Below are 19,074 nucleotides of genomic sequence, written 5' to 3'. Positions count from 1 at the left end.
TGGGAGGAGCGGGTCTGGGAGGAGAGAGGGCAGGCTTTGTGCCGATGGGACATCCAAGTGGACGTGAGTGTCTGAAGTGGAATTTGAACTAGAGAAGTGATCTGGGGGTCATCAACATAGAGACGGTAGGAAGCAGAGAAGATTTTATGCTTGCTATTTTCTCTAAGCAGTAAAGGGATTGGTGGCTTGAGATCAGCGAATGTTTGAAATAGATTCTGGGAAGAATGAGATAATTGTTAAGGAAATGAGGAGATCATCAGGTAACCTTGGGGTCCCAGATCAAGGTGGAGCAACAGTGTTGAGAGTGGTCCTGACCCACCATGCAGAGCCTTCATCCACGCTCCTGGGGCTACAGCTACCAGGAGCCAGAGTCCTCCCTGCATCTCCCTGCTGGGTCTCCCAGCCAGGCTCCACCTCACTGCCCAGCAGTGTACCTTGACCCTCGAGCTCATCTTTTACGTAACACCCTTTCCTCATGGATTACCCGGTTAACTCCCACTCACCCACTTTACTCAGATCACAGCAGAGCCTCCCAGGAAGACCCTCAGCCCCTGTCAACCAGGGTGGGGGTGTCCCCCCTGTACCCAAAGAGCCCCTGAGGTACCTTGTCACATAATGAAACATACTGCATTGTCATCACTGACTTACTTCCCTGCCTCTCCTACTGGGCTAAAACAACTTGAGAGCAGAAAGCTTTCACTTGTATAACGACTGCGACTTAGCACATGTTCAATATATGTTTGTGAAATGAAGACAGGGAAAAAGAACTGAAGTCCAAAACCACACACAATTCTACAGGGTCATGATGTGCCTGGCCCATGTCACAGGCAACTGCTTTCTGGCCGCAGAAATCAAGCCACAAAATAGGATATATCCTTTCGCTCTAAACCTTGTAACCACCCCTTTTCCTCTCAAGAAGAGACCTTAGTACCCCACATGAAGGAAACACCCTTACCTTATGGTAAAGTACATTAACCTTTGTCCCTGCCTCCTCCAGACACAACAGCCGGAGGCATTGTGTAAAAGGCATTTTATTTAAAAAAATCAACACATCCTGCTTGTACAAATTACTCTCCACTTCCAAGCCCCGTCACCTGTGCTTCAGAGCAGAGTGTGTGGTATTTTTCTGGGCTTAAGGAATACACTGACATGGCGTTCAAGAACTTGTCCAGGGGACAAAGCCGGTCAGGGCAACCTTTTGGCACCTGCTCCTGTGGAAGAGACATTATTCAGCAGGGCACTGAGGACGCTGGCTGTTTGCAGCTGTGCCCAAGGATCAGAAAGGCTCGGACTCAGTGGAATGCGTCTGCACACCTCTAAGAGCCGGGAAGGCCCTCTTAAGGGGTCAGCCTCCAGATTAAGAGCGCTATGCCCTGCCTGGGAAAGTCACTCAGTGACTGTTGGTTGAATGGACTGAGAATACACGTTCATGTTTACCCCTGAGCTGGTAAAGGTTTAACCCTTGGGGAGTGCTCTAGCCTCCCCTGGACAGCAACCTGCTGAAGGCCCCCAAAGTGCTAAGAGCACACATCACCTCCCAAAGACTTCATCATTAATTTTCAAGACGGGCCTTGCAGTCAGGATGTTACATCCTGACACAGACAGGAGAAGAGAAAGGTGCTCCTGTTCTTAGAAGGAATCTGTGATGGAATAGAGCCCAAGCCCCCGCCTACCATTATATGCCAAGTTCTGCCTTTTTCCTGGGCTACAGCCCCCGGAGGAGAGCCCATGGACCCGTGGCGACTCCCTGGGCCGGAGCAGGAAGACTTGGCGCTAAACCAGGTGGGTGGGCTTGCCCAGCCACCTCCCAATCCCACTGCAGGGGTCTTACCTCCCCATGGTAATAGAGCTGCACGAACCACTCCTTCGATTTCCGGTGCTGGTAGAGCTCCATGGTCAGGTCAACAGCAAACGGGGGCCATTTGTGGTCAAAAATCCCCAGAACCATTAAGAGAGGCATGAGGGTCACGTCATGAGCTGCATACAGGTACAGTTTTCTGCAAGAGGAAAAGAGTTCCACCATTCTTGACCTCAGGACCCTGGAGGCCAGGACACTGCCGGCCTCCTTTGAGGGAACTGGGTTCCATCTAGAACCCAACCGGGCCTTTGAAGCAGATGGTGGGGAGAACGCTTGTCCCCACTCTCCCTGTTGAAGTGGACAGACCCCTACTGGAGTAGCTGCCCAGGCCTCCTCCTGCCCACACACCCACCTACTCCTCCCCTGGTGAGTTGTGAAGAGACTGAGTGGGTGAGGCACCACCCTACCTCTCCTCTCACAAGTGTTCTTCCTAATCTCAGCCATGTGATGAGTTAGGTAGCACAAGCGCTCTTTGTTGGGGCAGCTCACAGCTTAAGGGAATTAAGTCCATTTCATTATTAAGCCTATTTGGCTCTCAAGACATTCTCCAAATGGCTTTAGTCAGTAATAAAGTTGCCTTTTTTTTTTTCCCCCCTCTTTTTAGGGCCACACCTACGGCATGTGGAAGTTCCCAGGCTAGGGGTTGAATCAGAGCTACAGCCACCAGCCTATGCTACAGCCACAGCAATGCAGGATCCGAGCCAGAGCCACATCTGCAACCTACACCACAGCTCATGGCAACACCGGATCCTTAACCCACTGAGTCAGGCCAGGGATCGAGCCCACATCCTCATGGATACTAGTCGGGTTGGTAACCCACTGAGCCATAATGCGAACTCCTAAAATTGCCATTTTAATCTAAATCTGCCTGAGCCCTGTATTGATCTCTTGGGAAAGATCAAGCGTTTTATTTGTTGAGTCGCAACCTAGAAGACTAGTGTTGGATATTAGAGTATTCCACAGACCCAAGGCCAAGGGGGGCAAGGGTGGCCAAGGCTGATGAGAAATATATTATCATTGCAGGTCTGTGAAGGACCAGGAAGAACATCCACATGATTTGCTATTAAAATCTTGGCCAAAAGTTCCTGAGTATTCCTCTTTCGACTCATTGTCCCCCTACCTTTCCCACTCATGGTACATTTCTAACTATGTAAAATTCTTTCTCTCAAGAAGGCAGTCTACAACAGTGCTTCTCCAATATTAGGGTGCTTACAGACCACCTGGAGATCTTGTTAAAATGCAGATTCTGATTCAGTGGGTCAGGCTGATACCGGAATCTAACAATTTCAGGTGATGGTGAAGCTGTTTATCTGCAGACCACTCTTTGCTTAGCAAATGCCTGGGACACCTAGCATTCCAAATCTGTGGTCCCTCACCTGGGGTTTCCAGCACTACAAAAGTGGCAGTGGGGTTCATGAGCCACTTCTAACATTTTAAAATTCCTAGTAGAAACCCTACCCTTCTATATACTCAATCAAGGTATTTAAACCACCTATTAAGCAATTATCACTGTTTGGGGATATATGGGATATTACCCTACTCGGGATAATACCAAGCCCGTCTGATACCAAAATTAGCCGTTTCACTGAACACATGCTCAATTAGTAAAAAAATGGAAAAATAGATTTAGTGTTCTTTTTTGCGAAAATAAAAATTTCAAAACATGGTAGGACAGGTGTGGCAGGCAGAAAGGTAGAAATGTTGGGAGTGGAGCCTGTGGCTTCTTTAACATCTTCTTTTGGTCACTGACAGCCCGTTCTTGACCCCTACTGCCTGGGTTCCCTCCCTGCAGCCCCAGCCCGACACCCCCCACCAAGCTGCACAAAGCCGAGGTGCTGGGCCAGGTACCTGGTTTTGCCGGATGGAGTGGCAGGGTCTGCAGCTTTCAGGAGATTGCTCTCCAGGATGTGGAGGAATGGGCCGACTGCCATCTGAAGACCTTCCCTACGGCGAGTGAACAGTATTTAAGTACCCAGTGGGCGCTCAGCATGCAGGGGATGCAGGCTGGTTCTGCCCCCTTGCACCTCATGAACCTGATCAGACAGAGCTGAGAAAAAGACAAGGAATGCTTGAGGGACAGTGATAAGCACTAAGGAGAGAAACAGTGTTGCCTCAAGTTCAAGGGCTCCCTATGCACAAAGACAGCTAACAATCACGGCACCAGGATGTAGACCTGGCGTGAACACAGCTGAGACGGGAGGGATGAGGCTGTGGGAAACAGGATAAGACATGGAGAACCAGGCCCTCATGATTAAAAGAACCAAACTGGGAAGGCCAGAGCGTAGTGAATTCCAGAAGACCCTGAGAAGCGTGATCTGAAGGAACATCCTAAACTACGCTTTCTCTGTGCCAGCCTCCCTTCTTTGCAGCTGAGACCAGAAAGACTTTTCTAACTTCACAAGAAGTTCAGGGACAGTGCTCCCACAGCTGGCACTGCAGCGCCACTGCTCGCCTTCTCAGGCTTGTCACCTCATGGTCACAAGGTGGCTACCTCAACTCAAAGCGAGTCTTCTCATAGTAGCAAACAAAGCAGGAGGATGGGGGCAAGTAAGCAGCAAAAAGGCTTGGTTTGGGGGCCTCTCACTTTTTATCAAAGAAAATAAAAACCTCTCCCAGAATTCCCGGAACCCAATCACTGACCAAAGGAAACAGGGTTGCCTTGATTGGCTGAGACTCATCCTTTTACGTGGTGACTGGGTAAATGGCCACCTTTATAAATCAAGGAATGTTGGTGTAATAGCTGAGGGGTAGGCAACCAATACCACGTGCAACGTACACTTTCCAGAAGAATGTGTGTAGGCCAAGCTGGGTCAGACAGCAATGTGAAGGTGTAACCATTTGTCCTTGAAGAAACATGAGTTTTATGAAACCAGGGCTAGTGGAAAGGACAAAGGATCAGGCCTTGTTTAAAATGCTTTACACCAGGAGAAAGCAAACTACAGCCAGTGGGCCATATCCAACCCTTCTGCCTGTTTTTGTAAACAAAGTTTTATTGGAACCCAGCTGGGCCCATTTGTTTGCATATCACCTATGGCTGCTTTCATACTCCAGGGGCCCAGATAAGCAGTTGCAATAGATAATGTTTGGGCCACAAAGCCTGAATATGTGTGTATGTGTGCTGGTGGAGGGAAAGGCAGTGAGGCACAATTTAGGTCTGGTGGGATCTCAGGAAAAGATGAGGGAAGTTAGCAAGTCATAGGGAGTGGCATTAAGTGGAATGGCGTGGCTAGAGCCTTCTGGATGTCTAGGCAAGAGCAAAGTGAACACAGTGACTGAGTGGGAGAAAAGGAGGCAGAGGCTCTTATTCTTATGCAAGATCAAGCAGATTCTTAGAATATTGCTTTTTCCTCCCACCTCTCTTCCCCAGGACTGTTCCTCTACTTTCCTTCCTCCTTTTCCACCAAGTCATCTATTCTGAATACAAGCTGAATGCTTTTTTTTTTTTTTTTTTTTTCTGTCTTTTTGTCTTTTCCAGGACCACACCCAAAGCCTATGGAGGTTCTCAGGCTGGGGGTCTAATCGGAGCTGTAGCCACCGGCCTACACCACAGCCACAGCAACTCAGGATCCAAGCCCCATCTGTGACCTACACCACAGCTCATGGCAATGCCGGATCCTTAACCCACTGAGCGAGGCCAGGGATTGAACTCATAACCTCATGGTTCCTCGTCGGATTCGTTAACCACTGCACCACAACAGGAATTCCCCAAGCTGAATGCTTTTAACCAATCAGAAAAACGCATTTTTTGAAATTTGGTAAAACAGAAACTCTCCATTCTGGTTGTCAGGAAATAGGCCTTCTAAAGACAGAGCCCTACGTTAATCTGTAAAATAGAGAAAACAGGATTGATAATCAGAAGACGTGGGTCCAAGTCCTGTCCCGGCCACTGGCTAACTAAGCCTGGGCAAGCTAGTCTGCATCTCGCAGGCCCAGTTTCTTCAACTCTTTAAAGCCAGGGCTTATCAGGGTTATGACCCCTACCTCACAGCAAGAACAGGAAGATGATTTGTAAATTGTAATGTGATGGATAAAGTGTGCGGTATTGAGTCTTTCTTCAGCATCCCCTGACCCCAAAACCTTTGAAATTTAAAATGAAAGGGAAAAGGCCAGTGATTAAGAGAAACTCAGTCGAGTGATAGCTCTTAGTTTCGTACAACAGTGAATGGAAGCACTAGGTCACCAGTCCCATCTCCGGAAATGGAAGGACGGAGGGCCGAGTCCCTCAAGAAAGCCAGCAGAATGGGGGGATTTCAGCCTCTACACAGCCAGCTGGCAGGGGTTGGGGGGGCCAGGTGAGCCCCCTTCCCCTGACACCAGGAGGCCTGACCAGGCGTGACTTTGTGCCGGCAGCTGAAGCAGGCCCCTCACCTGTCTTCTCTTTGCAGGATGTACAAGGCTGTGTCCACAGCTCTCCGTTCAATCATCCGTGCAAATCTCCTCAGCGTGGGGCAGCTCGGGAGGCTGTGCACCTGAAGGGGCCATGGGTACAGTTTTAGAAAGAAAGGCTCCTCATCCTCTGGGCCAAGCAGCTGATCAGCTTCCACGGGGCCTCAAGGGCCTGCTCCTCTATCAGCTCAAAACCCTCTATCCCCAAGCCCCTCTGAAGCTATTCCTTGAGATCTGAAGGCCCAGGAAAAAACTGGGTTTCCTTCTTTTCTGATGCTCCCATCTATTTCAAAGTAAAGAACATCTGTAAATTTTTAAGCTTAAAAAACCTGGATAAAATCCATAGCAAGGAATTCATAAATTTCAACTTGGCCTTCATTTTCCCCAGAATGATTTCCAAAATGTATACCGAATAAATACTTTATGTAAACTCCTATTTTATAACCTTAAACCTATTTTATGCATGAGGACAACGTGCACTTCTGCCCTCAGGGCACACTCTCATCTTCCCAAGAGAAGAAGGATTCAGGCCATACTGCCTCCGGGTGTCTGACTTTGGAAGACCCACTGTGCGGTCTTCAGTATTTATTAGATGAAAACGATTCTACGGCTAAGCGCATTTAAGAACAAATGACTTAAAGACTAACCAGCTTTCTTTACTACAGGCTTCTCAGATTCTTTAACAGGCTGATGTGCACAAAGACTCTCCAAAAAGTGACCCAATGAAAAGGGATTCCAAACTTTTGAGACCATAATCCCTCCCTCCCCATCACCCACCGCACCCCTGCCCACACACATCATACACACCCACAACCTGGGGACTCTGGGGGACATGCTTTAAGAAACTCTGGTGGTGAGCTCAATGTCTGTGCACCTAACCTGGTGAGGAGCCCCCCCCCCCATTATTCCCCACCCCTCAGTTTCCACATCCATTCTGCCCACAAGTGCTACAGCTGCCTCCAAGCCAGGAGGCCCCCACCAGGTTCTAACTCAGGAGCCAGCACCCCCCACCGCGCCCCGAGCCCAGCCCCCTCCCATGATTTCCAGGCCCTAAGGAGGACGGCCATCCCACCTGCTCAGCAGCCACATTGTCAAAGAGGATGAGGAAGTCCACTCTATCACCACTGGCAATGCCCATCCCTTCTTTCACTGTCTCCAAATCTTCTGAGATTCCTGGCTGCAAGGCAGCAGCCTGCTTCCGGCCTCTGCCAACAAGTAAAGTCATTCTTTATAGTCCCTCATATTGTAAAGGGATCTCATTCATCATTTGGGATCTCATCGAATCCTCAACAGCAACTCACTGGGGTTAGCTAGTAGTGTTGCCATTTTATAGACGAATAAACTAAAATTCTATGAGGCCAAATGACTTGTGAAAGTAAGTTAGCAAGTACCAGAACGGGCTAGAAGATAACCTGGGTTTCCCAAATCCCACTCCAGCATCTCCTTCTGTTATACCTAAAACAATGCACGCTTGGCCAGGTCTGCTTCTCCTTCTTCAGAAGAATACATACTACAAAGTTTTAGTGCGGCCAAGAAACAACTCAAAACTGAAAAGTGCCAGCAGCCCAAAACAATCTATCCCACACAGCAGCACGTTGTCAGAGGAGGAGAATCTGTCTTCTTCTGCTCGCCCATCTGACTGGCTTACTCATCTTTTGTGTACATTTCTTCATCTGCCCCCTCTGAGTCCAGGATAGAAGAGGGGATAAAACTTGGTACATGGTGAAACCCTATTCCTGGCTGTATACGCCACCTCTCCAGCTTAGCGCGTGGCTTTCCCCAGGCTTCCTGTACCTTCATGAGCCTGTCACTGTGAGCAAGAGCCACCTCACTTCCTGGACCTGAGCTTAATATCTCCCATCCATTAGCCACCAGCACAGCCAGTGTGGGCAGGCCCTCAGTTCAGGCAGAGCCTGCCAGCAAAGGTGTAAAACACTGCCTGACCTCCTCTCATGAGCTAGAACCCGGGGCAATTACCTGGTTCTTTCCTGCAGGCTCCAGCAGTTTTGGTAGTTGGGGTACAAGACTTCAGAGCTTGCTTCGTCGGTGTGGATGACGATGGGCCCTGGAAGAAAGGTGGGAAGCACGGGCGGGAAGACGCTTCAGCTAGTTCTTCCCAGCATCTCCACCCTTCCCTTTTCTCTTTGTCTACACAGATGGGGCTGCTCCAGGAGGGATCGGCAAGGTTACTCCTTAAGGACAGGGAATGCCTTCAACCAGCCCTGGCCTTGCCAACAGGTGCTCCCCTGTGGTCTGAGCAAGGAAGACAGCAAGTAGCAGCCTTGTTCTGTCTAGTACAACCCTTCCTGTTGGGCCACCCATAGACTAGAGCAGATACAGGCCAGAATCAGACTGGCACTTTCGTGACCCATTCCCCAAAATGCCTGCCTGGAGATACTACCAGCACTTGGCTTCTAATAAAGAAGAGGCAGTCACTGACTTTATCCGAACTAGGTGACGTTCTTGCTGCCTGAAGTCCAATCCTATAGGCCAATATGGTGACTTAAATGACCATCTGAGAACGGCGGCCAGAGGGTCACAAATCCTCTCAGACCCCATAGCCTCAGTCAAAAGAAAAGCCAGGCTTCTAGATGAACTACCAGCAACCAAAGATTAGAGCACAAGCAATGCTTCTTATACACCTTGTTCCTCCTCGGAGCTCACAAGGACCCTTGACCCTGCCATTAGTGCCCAAGGAAGGTGCTCTAACACCTTCCCACACTTTGCTCTGTGCCAGAGATGGCAACAGCCTGTGGCAGCTCCTTTGTCTATACAGCTCAGCCTCACCTTCTCTGATGGCAAAAGAAACAGCTCCCATCAGCAGCTTTTTGGAATTCACTGAGGTCAATCCTTGGAGTGACTGGGTGACGCTAAACCCCAAAAAGCTATTATTCCCCCAAAAATTATTGATAGTCAAAACTCCAGGATTTTAAAAGTAGCTTTTGATAGAATATCAGAATTCAGACTTATGTCATTGGTCTGGACAGAAGAAGGGGATGTGACTGAAAGTCATGAGTTTAGCCCTGAATCTACAACTAACCAGCATGGTGGCCTTGGGAAGTCACTTCCCTCCCCTGGGGCCCGTGTGAAAATGGAAGGGATGAGACAAATACAAGCGATTTTCAATTGTTTCTAAGGCAAGAGAAGCTTTATTTCTCCCACTATTAGATAAGGTAATAAAAGAAAAAGTGCTGATGGCTTTAAGGTAGGGGTACAAGGCAGAGTCTACTTGTAGGCCTCATCCCCCTCCTTTTCTGTAGTTTTTTACCCCTCTGAAGAATCCTGGAGTTTTGCAGAACACATTGTAAAAAGAATAGACCAAATGACCAGAGGACTCTTGAGATGCACATGTCCTCTGAGAAGCATCAGAGCATAAAGGTGAAGAGTATGGATTGTGAAACCAGACTGCCAGAGTTTTGAGTCTCAGGTCCTCCATTCACTAGCTTTGTGTCCTTAGGATAATCATAGAGCCTCTGTGTGCCTTAGTTCTCTTATCTACAAACTGGCGATGATGTTACCTACTTTGCAGGGTTATCACAAGAATTAAACAAGTTAATATATAAAAAGCCCTCCGAACAATGCTGGTTGTATACTGAGTCCTTGAAATGTTAGAATAATAATATCTGTGATTTAAACCTCTAATTAACGCATGATCATCCCTATCATGACATTAGTGTCTGGATGTTGGACGTAGTTTATACTAAATAAGCCACATTTGAGTTGGCACTCAGATGTGTTGAATTAGTGAACGGCCAAATGGTACAGATCAACAACCTCAGCTTCTCCCCCACCCACACCCCCCAAGCTTGATTTTCTGCAGTTTACACAAAACCTCTGGGACTTCTCTAGGATTTTACTCTGGAAACAATATCCCCAAATTGTACCAGTTTCACAAATGATAGCACCTCATGGGGTTCTTTGGTCTATTCAAGCCCATTGATCCTGGCCAAAGTGTGAAAGCAGCTAGGACAGAAGTCAAATTGGAGTGTGAGGGTGTCTGGTCCAGGGCAGGGAGCAGCCACCCGGACAGCCACACCAGAGGCTGGTGTTGATACCACGTCCATCCTTGTAGGAAACCTGGGGCAGCCCGAGTCTGAGACCTGCCTGTGATCAGGCTGCCACCAAGAAACACCTTTCCTACCTCAGTTATATGTTGGTGATTCTGAGAAGAGGACATCTGCCTTTTAGAACCTGAGCAGGGGAACAACTTTCAGAAGGCTGGGCACTGTGGATTGTTCCTAAGCTCAGGGGCTCCCAGGAAGTAAGGGGCAGTCCACTCTATTGCTTTGTGTTACTCGGGCACATGTTGTGTTCAGCAGCCAACTTCAGCCAGAATTAGCAGCAGTACTCAACTCAGCTGAGAGCAAGGCCAGTGTCCTTTGGCCTGGAGGTTCTATATTTTACATATTTTAAAAAAGCCTAATGGAAATTTTATCTCTACTTGAGATAATGCGAAGGAAGCTAAACAAAATAACAAGAACCTCTGCCCTATGGCGTCATTTTAGTATTTTAATATTGGGGCGGTCATGATGATCTGAAACTCAGACCAGCAATTAAATGTAAATTTGAATCAATTACAAATGACAAAATGCAGCTTCATTTGATCATCAAAGGCCCTCAATACATGAGATCCATAGGGAAAATAATAAATGTCGTCCTTGGTAGTGAAAAGGTTGAGAACCACTAGTTATGATCACTCACTGGTTGGATATGTCAAAACCCAAACTGGACAGACTTTCTCAAGTAGGAAAGGCCATATGGAATACTGTCAAAACCCTCTGGGTCATGCCGTGGATTATCACCAAGACCAGCAGCAGACCTGGGTCTCAGGGAAATGTCCCTCCCCGCCCCTTCCTTTTCAGCAGTGTCTCAACTAAACCAAAAGCTCCCGGTATTGTTCACAAGACCTGGCTGGGGCTGCCTCATGCAGCTTGTGTAGACCCTTAAGAGAAGTCAGGAGCTGGAGGGGCATCAGAGTGGCTGATGCGTTGTTGCAAATGTATAGGTCAGGCTGGGAAGGGTGGCAGAAGGCTATCTGGGAGGGGTTCGCCAGAGTACCGAGTATACTATGGAAGCCCATGAGCAGAAGTAGAGAGACTAAGGGGACAGGCACCAAGAAAGAGAGAGAAGGGCTTTGGAAGTGAGAAGAAAAAACTCCTCAGGGCCAGGGGCTGACTTGTAGACCCCACACTCAAACCTTCTTTCTGACGTTGGAAAAGCCCAGCCAGCAAACACCGGGTAGACTCCAGGTTCCGATATATGTTAGTGGAACGAATGCTGGAAAAAAAAAAAGGTAGAGAAACTCATAAAAGGAAGATTTATATATCCATTCAACCTTATTCCACAGAGCAGCTGAAGAGCTTCCAAGACTCCATAAAGGGAGCTGTGGGGCCAGGATTAGCCTTTATCTCCCTGTGGGCTGGCTGCCCCAGGGACCTAAAGGCCAATGAATGGGACCTCCAGTGACTGCCTGTTCAAAGAACCCTATTACATTAGGGTAACTGTCCCTAGATTACCTTGAGAGTGGGAACCATCTAGGGCTGGGGGGTGGGGGGACGATGGTCAGGGAAAGTTCTCTCATGCCCAAGACCCTACTCTGGGTACAACAGCCCATTTTCAAGTGACTCACAAGACCTCCACTGGGTTGAAGGTTGGCGAAAGAAAGGGGGTGTCCTCCACGTATTTCTTCCTCAGCCTCTCTCCCAGGGCAAACATCTGCTGCATGCCCACCTTGGTCAGCTGTCCAGCAAACACGCCCCCCTGAGGTGGGGGAGGAGAGAGACGAGAATGAAAGCCTCTCACAGCCTGCCCAACTCAGCCCAGAGAAAACCATGTCAGCTCTGCAGGGCACTTCCCAGAGCTGGCAAGCATTGCTCACCTTCAGTGTGGTCTTCTGGTATTGAGAGTCGAAAGGAGAATGTGGTTTTGGGCCACCTACTAGATTGGTGACTGTGTAATCAAACTGAGTTTGGGGTGGGACCTCTAATAGCTGGGGCTTCCACTCCACCTGTCATGATTGCAAAAAACAACACAGTGTTTAAAAAGGCTCTTGAAACTTATTTAGAGCGTTAACACCCAGGAGCATATAGCTGGAATCACACTCACACTTGACCAGCAACCTTCCTGTGGGGAGAAAGAAAAGAAACTTTAACTCCAGCTCCAATTAAGGGGAGAAAAGACTCTGATTTATTATTCCGGGTGTCCTTAGCCCAAGTCCTATTATTGCTACACTAGTACTCACTGTTCAGAGGCTGCTCTGGCACTAAGCCCAGACTGAAGTAAAGGGGAGAAGCAGCCAGAATGCCTGGTACCCAATACTTGGTAAATGAATGAATGAACAAATGAATGAATAAATGAATGAATATAATATAATCTCAGTGACCATATACTTGTTAGAATTTTTAAGAAATGAATTTGCAGGGTTTTATGGCCCCCTGTTAGGGACTTACTTAATGCCCCTTGTAACTACAACGTATTTCCCTTCCTTTGATCCAGTATATCAAACAAGTAGCTGCCCTTCTTCACCATAATCCTTATTCCTTAGAATCTGGCTCCTGCCCCAACTGTACTTTAATGGTTTTCAAAATATAACAAGTAGTCACAGGTCTCACAGCTCCAACTGCCCTTAAAATTCTTCACTCATTGAGGCTGATGTGATGACTTCAATTTTAAAAACAAAGGTATTTTTAATGGCTGAGAAATATTCCATTGTGTATATATGTACCACATCTTTTTTATCCAGTCTTCTGTTGATGGACATTTAGGATGCTTCCATGCATTGGCTATTTTAAATAGTGTTGCAATGAACATTGGGATGCATGTCCTTTTTGAATTATGGTTTTCTCTGGATATATTCAGGAATATGAATGCTGGATCATATGGTAGTTCTATTTTCAGTTTTTTAAGGATCCTCCAGACTGTTTTCCATAGTGGTTGCACCAATTTGGCTTCCCACCAACAGTGTAGGAGGGTTCCCTTTTCTCCACACCCTCTTCAGCATTTACTGTTTGCAGATTTTTTGATGATGGCCATTCTGACTGCCATAAAGAGTGAAATAATGCCATTTGCAGCAACATGGATGGACATAGAAATTATCACACCAAGTAAAGTCAGACAAGGAAAAAAATCGCATGTGAGATCACTAATCTGTAGACTCTAACCAAAAAGTGACACTAAAGAACTTACAAAAGAAAAACAGACTCAAAGATTCTGAAACTGAATTCATGGTCATGAAAGGGGGCAATGTGTGGGAGGGGATAATTAAGGGGTTAGGATTGACACACACACACCACTATATATAAAATAGGTAACAAGGACCTACTGTATAGCACAGAGTAATCTACTCAATACTGTGTAATAACCCACATGGGAAAAGAATCTTGAAAAAGAATGGATATATATATATATGTATAACTGATTTACTTTGCTGTACACCTGAAGCTAACACAGCCTTCTAAGTCAACCATCCTCCAAATTCACTTTTCAAAAGGTCTTTTATTCTAATCCCATATACCAGCTCCTCTTCCCAATGTATTATGACTTTCTCAGTGCTACCCCAATTCTCTTAATCCCCCAAACTCAAACAACTGACTCTCCCCACTGCTCACCCATCCCTACACCAAACCTTGACCTCTACAATGCATAACCACCTAGATAATCTTGCTAGGGCACTTTCATCATATGAATAGCTTCTTCTAGTTCAAGAGATAAGCATCTGCCTTCCAGAACATCTACATGCTGGCCCAGCCTGTCCCTAGCTATACTGACACTATGCCTCTCTCTTCCCCTCTCCAGATCAGACCACTGATTCCTCTGCGTCTTCTTTCAGCTTGCTTCTTTTGTTTGTTTGTTTTTTCGTCTTTTTGCCTTTTCTAGGGCCGATCCCTCGGCATGTGGAGGTTCCCAGGCTGGGGGTCTAATCAAAGCTGTAGCCACTGGCCTACACCAGAGCCACAGCAACGTGGGATCCAAGCCGCGTCTGCAACCTACACCACAGCTCACGGCAACGCCGGATCGTTAACCCACTGAGCAAGGCCAGGGATCGAACCCACAGCCTCATGGTTCCTAGTCAGATTTGTTAACCACTGAGCCACAATGAGAACTCCCTCAGCTCGCTTCTTGTTCCTGCTTTTCAGGTCCAGAGTTAGTGGCAAAGATTAACTTTATAATTTTATTTATTTATTCATACTCCATTTTCAAGAACTAACTTAGGTGATAGCAATACCTAAACTATAGTAAGATAACCAATTCTAAGTAGGCAAGAGAGACAAAAGCAAATGAGCACAGGGGCAAAAAAAAAAAAAATGGATACGGTCATAAACTTTCTCAAAAATGCATACTGTGAAGATCCATATATTTCCTGTAGATGGGCCAAAAGATCAGCATTCAGCTTTCTGGCTTTTATGTAAAAGGAGAAACTTGATCAGCTAGATAAAAGCAAGCCGACTGTTTAGGAGAAGCATACCATTTCTCATGCTAAGAGGCAAATTCCTCCCAAGGGTCCTCATAAAGTGGATAGAGTAATATAATGAACATCTTTGCAGTAGTCACAGCAATGAGTTCTGTGAGATTGTTTCTCACTGTTCCCTCAACATAGCACGTTTCTGTGAAGACAATACTATACTGGATCCATAAGCTACACTCCAGGTAAAAGGGGGAAAAAAATCTACATAAAAGTAAACAAAAACTTCCAGGTGTAGATTTGAGAATAAACTAATGATTTGAAACTTTGTACACTAGTATCACTGGGAACTTTTTAAAGACTTACCCATGTCTGAGCCCCTACCTGGGCTAATAACCTCCAAATCTCCTGGGCCTCAGCGTTTCTAAAGCTATCCAGTCCAGAGAATTCTAAAGCTGCACCAGAGTGTGAATGCTATGGGCCAATTAAATCAGAAGCTCTGGGAGAGAGACCTAGGCATCTGTATTTTTTAAAGCTCCCCAGTTGAGTCCAATGTCCCACCAAGATTAAGAACCACCACTGCACAGGGATGAATGGACCAACTGGCATATCCTTCATGTAATTCTTTCTGAAAACTGCTTCTTTTAGCTGAGTTTGGATAAGTATTAATCAATAATGAGACTGATATTATCCCTTCCAGCCCATCTGGCATCATTCTTTCCAGCTCATCTGCACTATCAAACAAATATGGACCCACATGTCTTCATGAACAGTGGTGCTAGGGTGGTTGGATTTTATTTTATAAAAACAGGAATCTGCCTGGGTTGGGGGCCATCTTACCATCATATAGAGAGGAGCTGAGGGCAATCTGAGAGCAGGGCCAAATGTATCTTTTGAAAGTTTACTTGGATCTAATGTAATGATCAGAAAAAATGGCCAATCAAGTTCCAGAGCTTTACTTTTTTTTTCCCCCCTTTTTAGGGCTGTATCTGCAGCATACGGAAGTTCCCAGGCTAGGAGTTGAATCCAAGCTACAGCTGCTGGCCTATGCCACAGCCATAGCAATGCCAGCTCTGAGCCATGTCTGCAACCTACACCACAGCTCACAGCAACACCGGATCTCTGACCCCCTGAGTGAGGCCAGGGATCTAACCCACTTCCTCATGGATACTAGTCAGAACGGGAACTCCATCAGAGCTTTATTTCCGGGGCAAAGATACAATACTCTGATGAAGTCAGTTTAATTCCACAACCATTCAAGCCATAAGAAAACAACTCAGTAAAACATCTAGTTTTAAAAAATAATATTTTCTGAGGATTTGTGAGATAACTGAATGGAGTGACTTGTCACATATGTTCATCTATCAACCAGTCAGAAGCCTGGAAACCTCTATCGAAGGCAATTTTAGTTTTAGAATTGTTGCCTTACTGAGTATAATTAATACCAGAACCAGGAAGATTAGAAAATCTCATTAACAACCTTTATCAAATTGGAGCCTGAAAAAAACAAAAAAACAAAAAACCTGAACAAGAACATTCAGAAACTACTCACAGTCTAAGTTGAACAAGAGTTGGTTCTACACCAACTTTTATGCACAAGACTTTATACAAGATAATCAAAGATTTTTAATGCATCTTCCTAAAGTCTGGAGAATGTGAGCAGGCAAGAAGGGTAATGTGCCCTACCTAACTGCAAAATGAAACTGAGAACTCAGATGCTCTATATTTTGTAACTAAAAAAGACAAATGAAGCTGACATTCTACCTGAGCTACAACTGCCCCTTCTAACATAAAGGCAGAAGATATCCATCACACACCCTGTGGCTCAGGAGAAGGCCCCAAAAGAATCTAAATCATTTTCCCCGGAAGGGAGTACATATACTATACATAGGAGGTCCAGGCATAGACAGTCAGACTTTTATTCTCTGCTACCACTGATAACTTTGTCTTCTATTCCTATATGTTATTTTTTCATATAGCCTTTCTACACAGAGAATAAATGGAGAAGAAAGGGGAGTACACAAGAGACAGGCGAGGCACAAAACCGTAAGGAAAATTTCATGACCTAATATAAAAGGCAAAGTAAGGGACTGAGAAAAGATCCAAGCATCTAAGAAAGAAAGAAAGAAAGGTAGGAAGAAAGGAAGAGAAAGAGAGAGAGGAAGGAAGGAAGGGAAAAGGAAAAGAAAAAGAAAAGAAAGAAGGAAGGGAAAGACAAGGGAAGGAATTCTGGTACCATAAAGAATTTGGTATAAAGCTAACTAGAAACCTGATAATAGAATAAAGTGCAGACCAAAATTTATTTATGTACATGGGAAGTGCTGTAGAGGTCTGATTTCATGTGCAGCCAGCTTTAAAAATTGGATTTTTGGTTGTACAATGGGAGGACACAACTCTAAGGGTTTCTTAAAGCAACTATCATCATGAGTATATCCAATATTACGTCTGGATATCTTGTTGAACTTGCCCCAACATCAACCTGGAGAAGCAACAAAGCAAAAACACCTCACAGGTAAGTTTGACACCTAGATGCCTGGGGATTTCAGATTGCCTATTTATCTTCAATAGGAAGACAATTATTTAACTCCAGGCCTGCTGCTATGAAAGGCCAAGAGATCTTTACTGGCTTTCCCCAAGAATCAAATCCAGAAAACATAATCATCTTAAAAACAATTTGTGTTTTAATCATAATTATCCTGACCAAAATCAGGCACATTTCAAAACAAAGCCACAAGACTAATACTTTTTAATTTTTTTTCTACCTCTGATTCCTTGTACAATAGATTTAGAAGCCCAAAATGAGCCTCAAGATACAGCACTTGTTACCGAAGAACCTGATTCAAGGGATCGCAAATGGTCTCCAGCAAACCCTGAGAGAAGGCTGAAGTAAAATCTATTCCCAAAGATATTAACCTCTGTTATCCACTCTTATTTCAGTTAGGGTTGTTCCTGTCACAAAGTTCCTTGCAACTCACTCTCTGACAAATTGTCAAAATGGTCACACAAGTCACTTGTACTCAAGTTCACGCAAATACTTATTAGAATGCAGAATCTCAGGCCCTATCCAGCACCTGCTGAATCAGAATCTGCATTTTAACAAGATTCCTAGGCGATTTATACACACTTCAGGAGGCTGTGCTATACATCACAGCCATCAGGGACATAACTTTAAGTTCCCAGGACTGCCCTACAATCAGAGGGCCCCAGAGGGCTGGGGACAGAGGGCACCAGCACCTTTGTTCAAACTATCTTCCGTTCATCTGGACCCAGTCCGAACCCCCGCTGCATGAGAATAAAATTCCAAAAGCTCGTGTTGGGGCGAAGTGCCTGGCCCGCCACGGCTTGGCCACACAGTCCTTGCCTCCATCAGCCCCGCCGATTTCTCACCTGCTCCTCCTGCGGGAGCGGCTTGAGAGGACTCCGCGCCCCGTGTCGAAACACGACTTGCACCATTTTCAGCTCCAGCAAGCTTTGGTCGACTGCCTTTTGGTCGTCCGCCCCCCGCAGCTCGGCCAGGGCCACCCGCCGCTGGTGGAGACAATGTACCAGCGACGTGAAGACGCCCACTGGGGCCCACAGGCGCACCCTGAAGAGACCGGAGATCATGGTGGAATCCCCTGGGTTGCCCTCCCGGGTGAGGGTGCAGAAAGCGAACGCAAGTCTTCCGCGGGCGACGGGGCTCAGCGGCCTCCCCCAAGTTCCCGGGAGTCGGCGGGAGAGCACATCCGCCCACCCCCGACACCAATCTGAGACCGCTGAGACTCCCAGCCCTGAAGGGGACCCCGAGTGGGAGAGTGGAGTAAGAAGAGGAGCTGTGAGCAGCGAAGACTCCCCGGGAATTTTAACCCGGGTCGGGCTTGGCCGCTGCTGCCGCAAAATGGACAGGCGGGAGCTTAGCTCATCTTTCGCCCTTAAACTTGTATTGCAAGTTTGGCGTCTAGTATTCTTTAAATGACAGGAACCAGCCGTGAGTTCCTCGACTGCAGTGACTCCACTTTTCTATAAGCTTCCACTCGTTATCTCACCCACTCAGGAACCTGCCCCAAGTGGACCCGCGCCGAGGAGCACGGGAAACGAGTCCCGCGGTGACGTCTGTCCGGGGGCTCTGAGTTCCTAGAACTACAACTCCCACAAGGCTGCGCGCCGCGGGCCCTCCCTGGGAGGTATTTTCCTCCGCATTGGGCAGAAGGCCTCGCCCCTGAAGCCGGCTCGTTGGAACTCTCCAGGACTAGGTTTTCAGTGTGTGGGAGTGAATCCGCGAGTTTGTCGGGCAATTAGGGTAGGAAAACGTGAAGATGGGTAGGATTGGGTAGTGGAAAGGATCTATTTTTGAGCCTAGGGAGTGTAGAAGACTTCCTTGTAGTCTTGGAAGTTGGGGTTCCTGAGTTAACGAGACAAGACACCTACTTATATTTGCAAAGGGCGACAC

General features: G+C 46.7%; 1 protein-coding gene across 2 annotated transcripts; it reads right to left on the bottom strand.

Moving 5' to 3' along the window:
• ACP6 (acid phosphatase 6, lysophosphatidic) lies at nt 1,016-18,729 on the bottom strand. Of its 2 annotated transcripts, XM_021089952.1 has the most exons (11): nt 18,415-18,726; nt 18,033-18,330; nt 12,123-12,251; nt 11,874-12,004; nt 11,442-11,521; nt 8,222-8,309; nt 7,317-7,449; nt 6,227-6,327; nt 3,707-3,802; nt 1,832-1,997; nt 1,016-1,211 (listed from the first exon to the last, which is right to left on the bottom strand). In XM_021089952.1, the coding sequence occupies exons 2-11, from the start codon at nt 18,249-18,251 to the stop codon at nt 1,068-1,070; spliced, it is 1,287 nt and encodes a 428-aa protein (XP_020945611.1). In that variant the 5' UTR covers nt 18,252-18,330; nt 18,415-18,726; the 3' UTR covers nt 1,016-1,067. The 2 variants fall into 2 exon arrangements, with proteins under 2 accessions (XP_020945611.1, XP_001928381.3); XM_001928346.6 differs by having other exon boundaries at nt 18,033-18,729.

This window comes from Sus scrofa, chromosome 4, assembly GCF_000003025.6.
Source record: "Sus scrofa isolate TJ Tabasco breed Duroc chromosome 4, Sscrofa11.1, whole genome shotgun sequence".
NCBI lineage: Eukaryota > Metazoa > Chordata > Mammalia > Artiodactyla > Suidae > Sus > Sus scrofa.
This window is presented reverse-complemented; position numbering and strand designations above follow the sequence as displayed.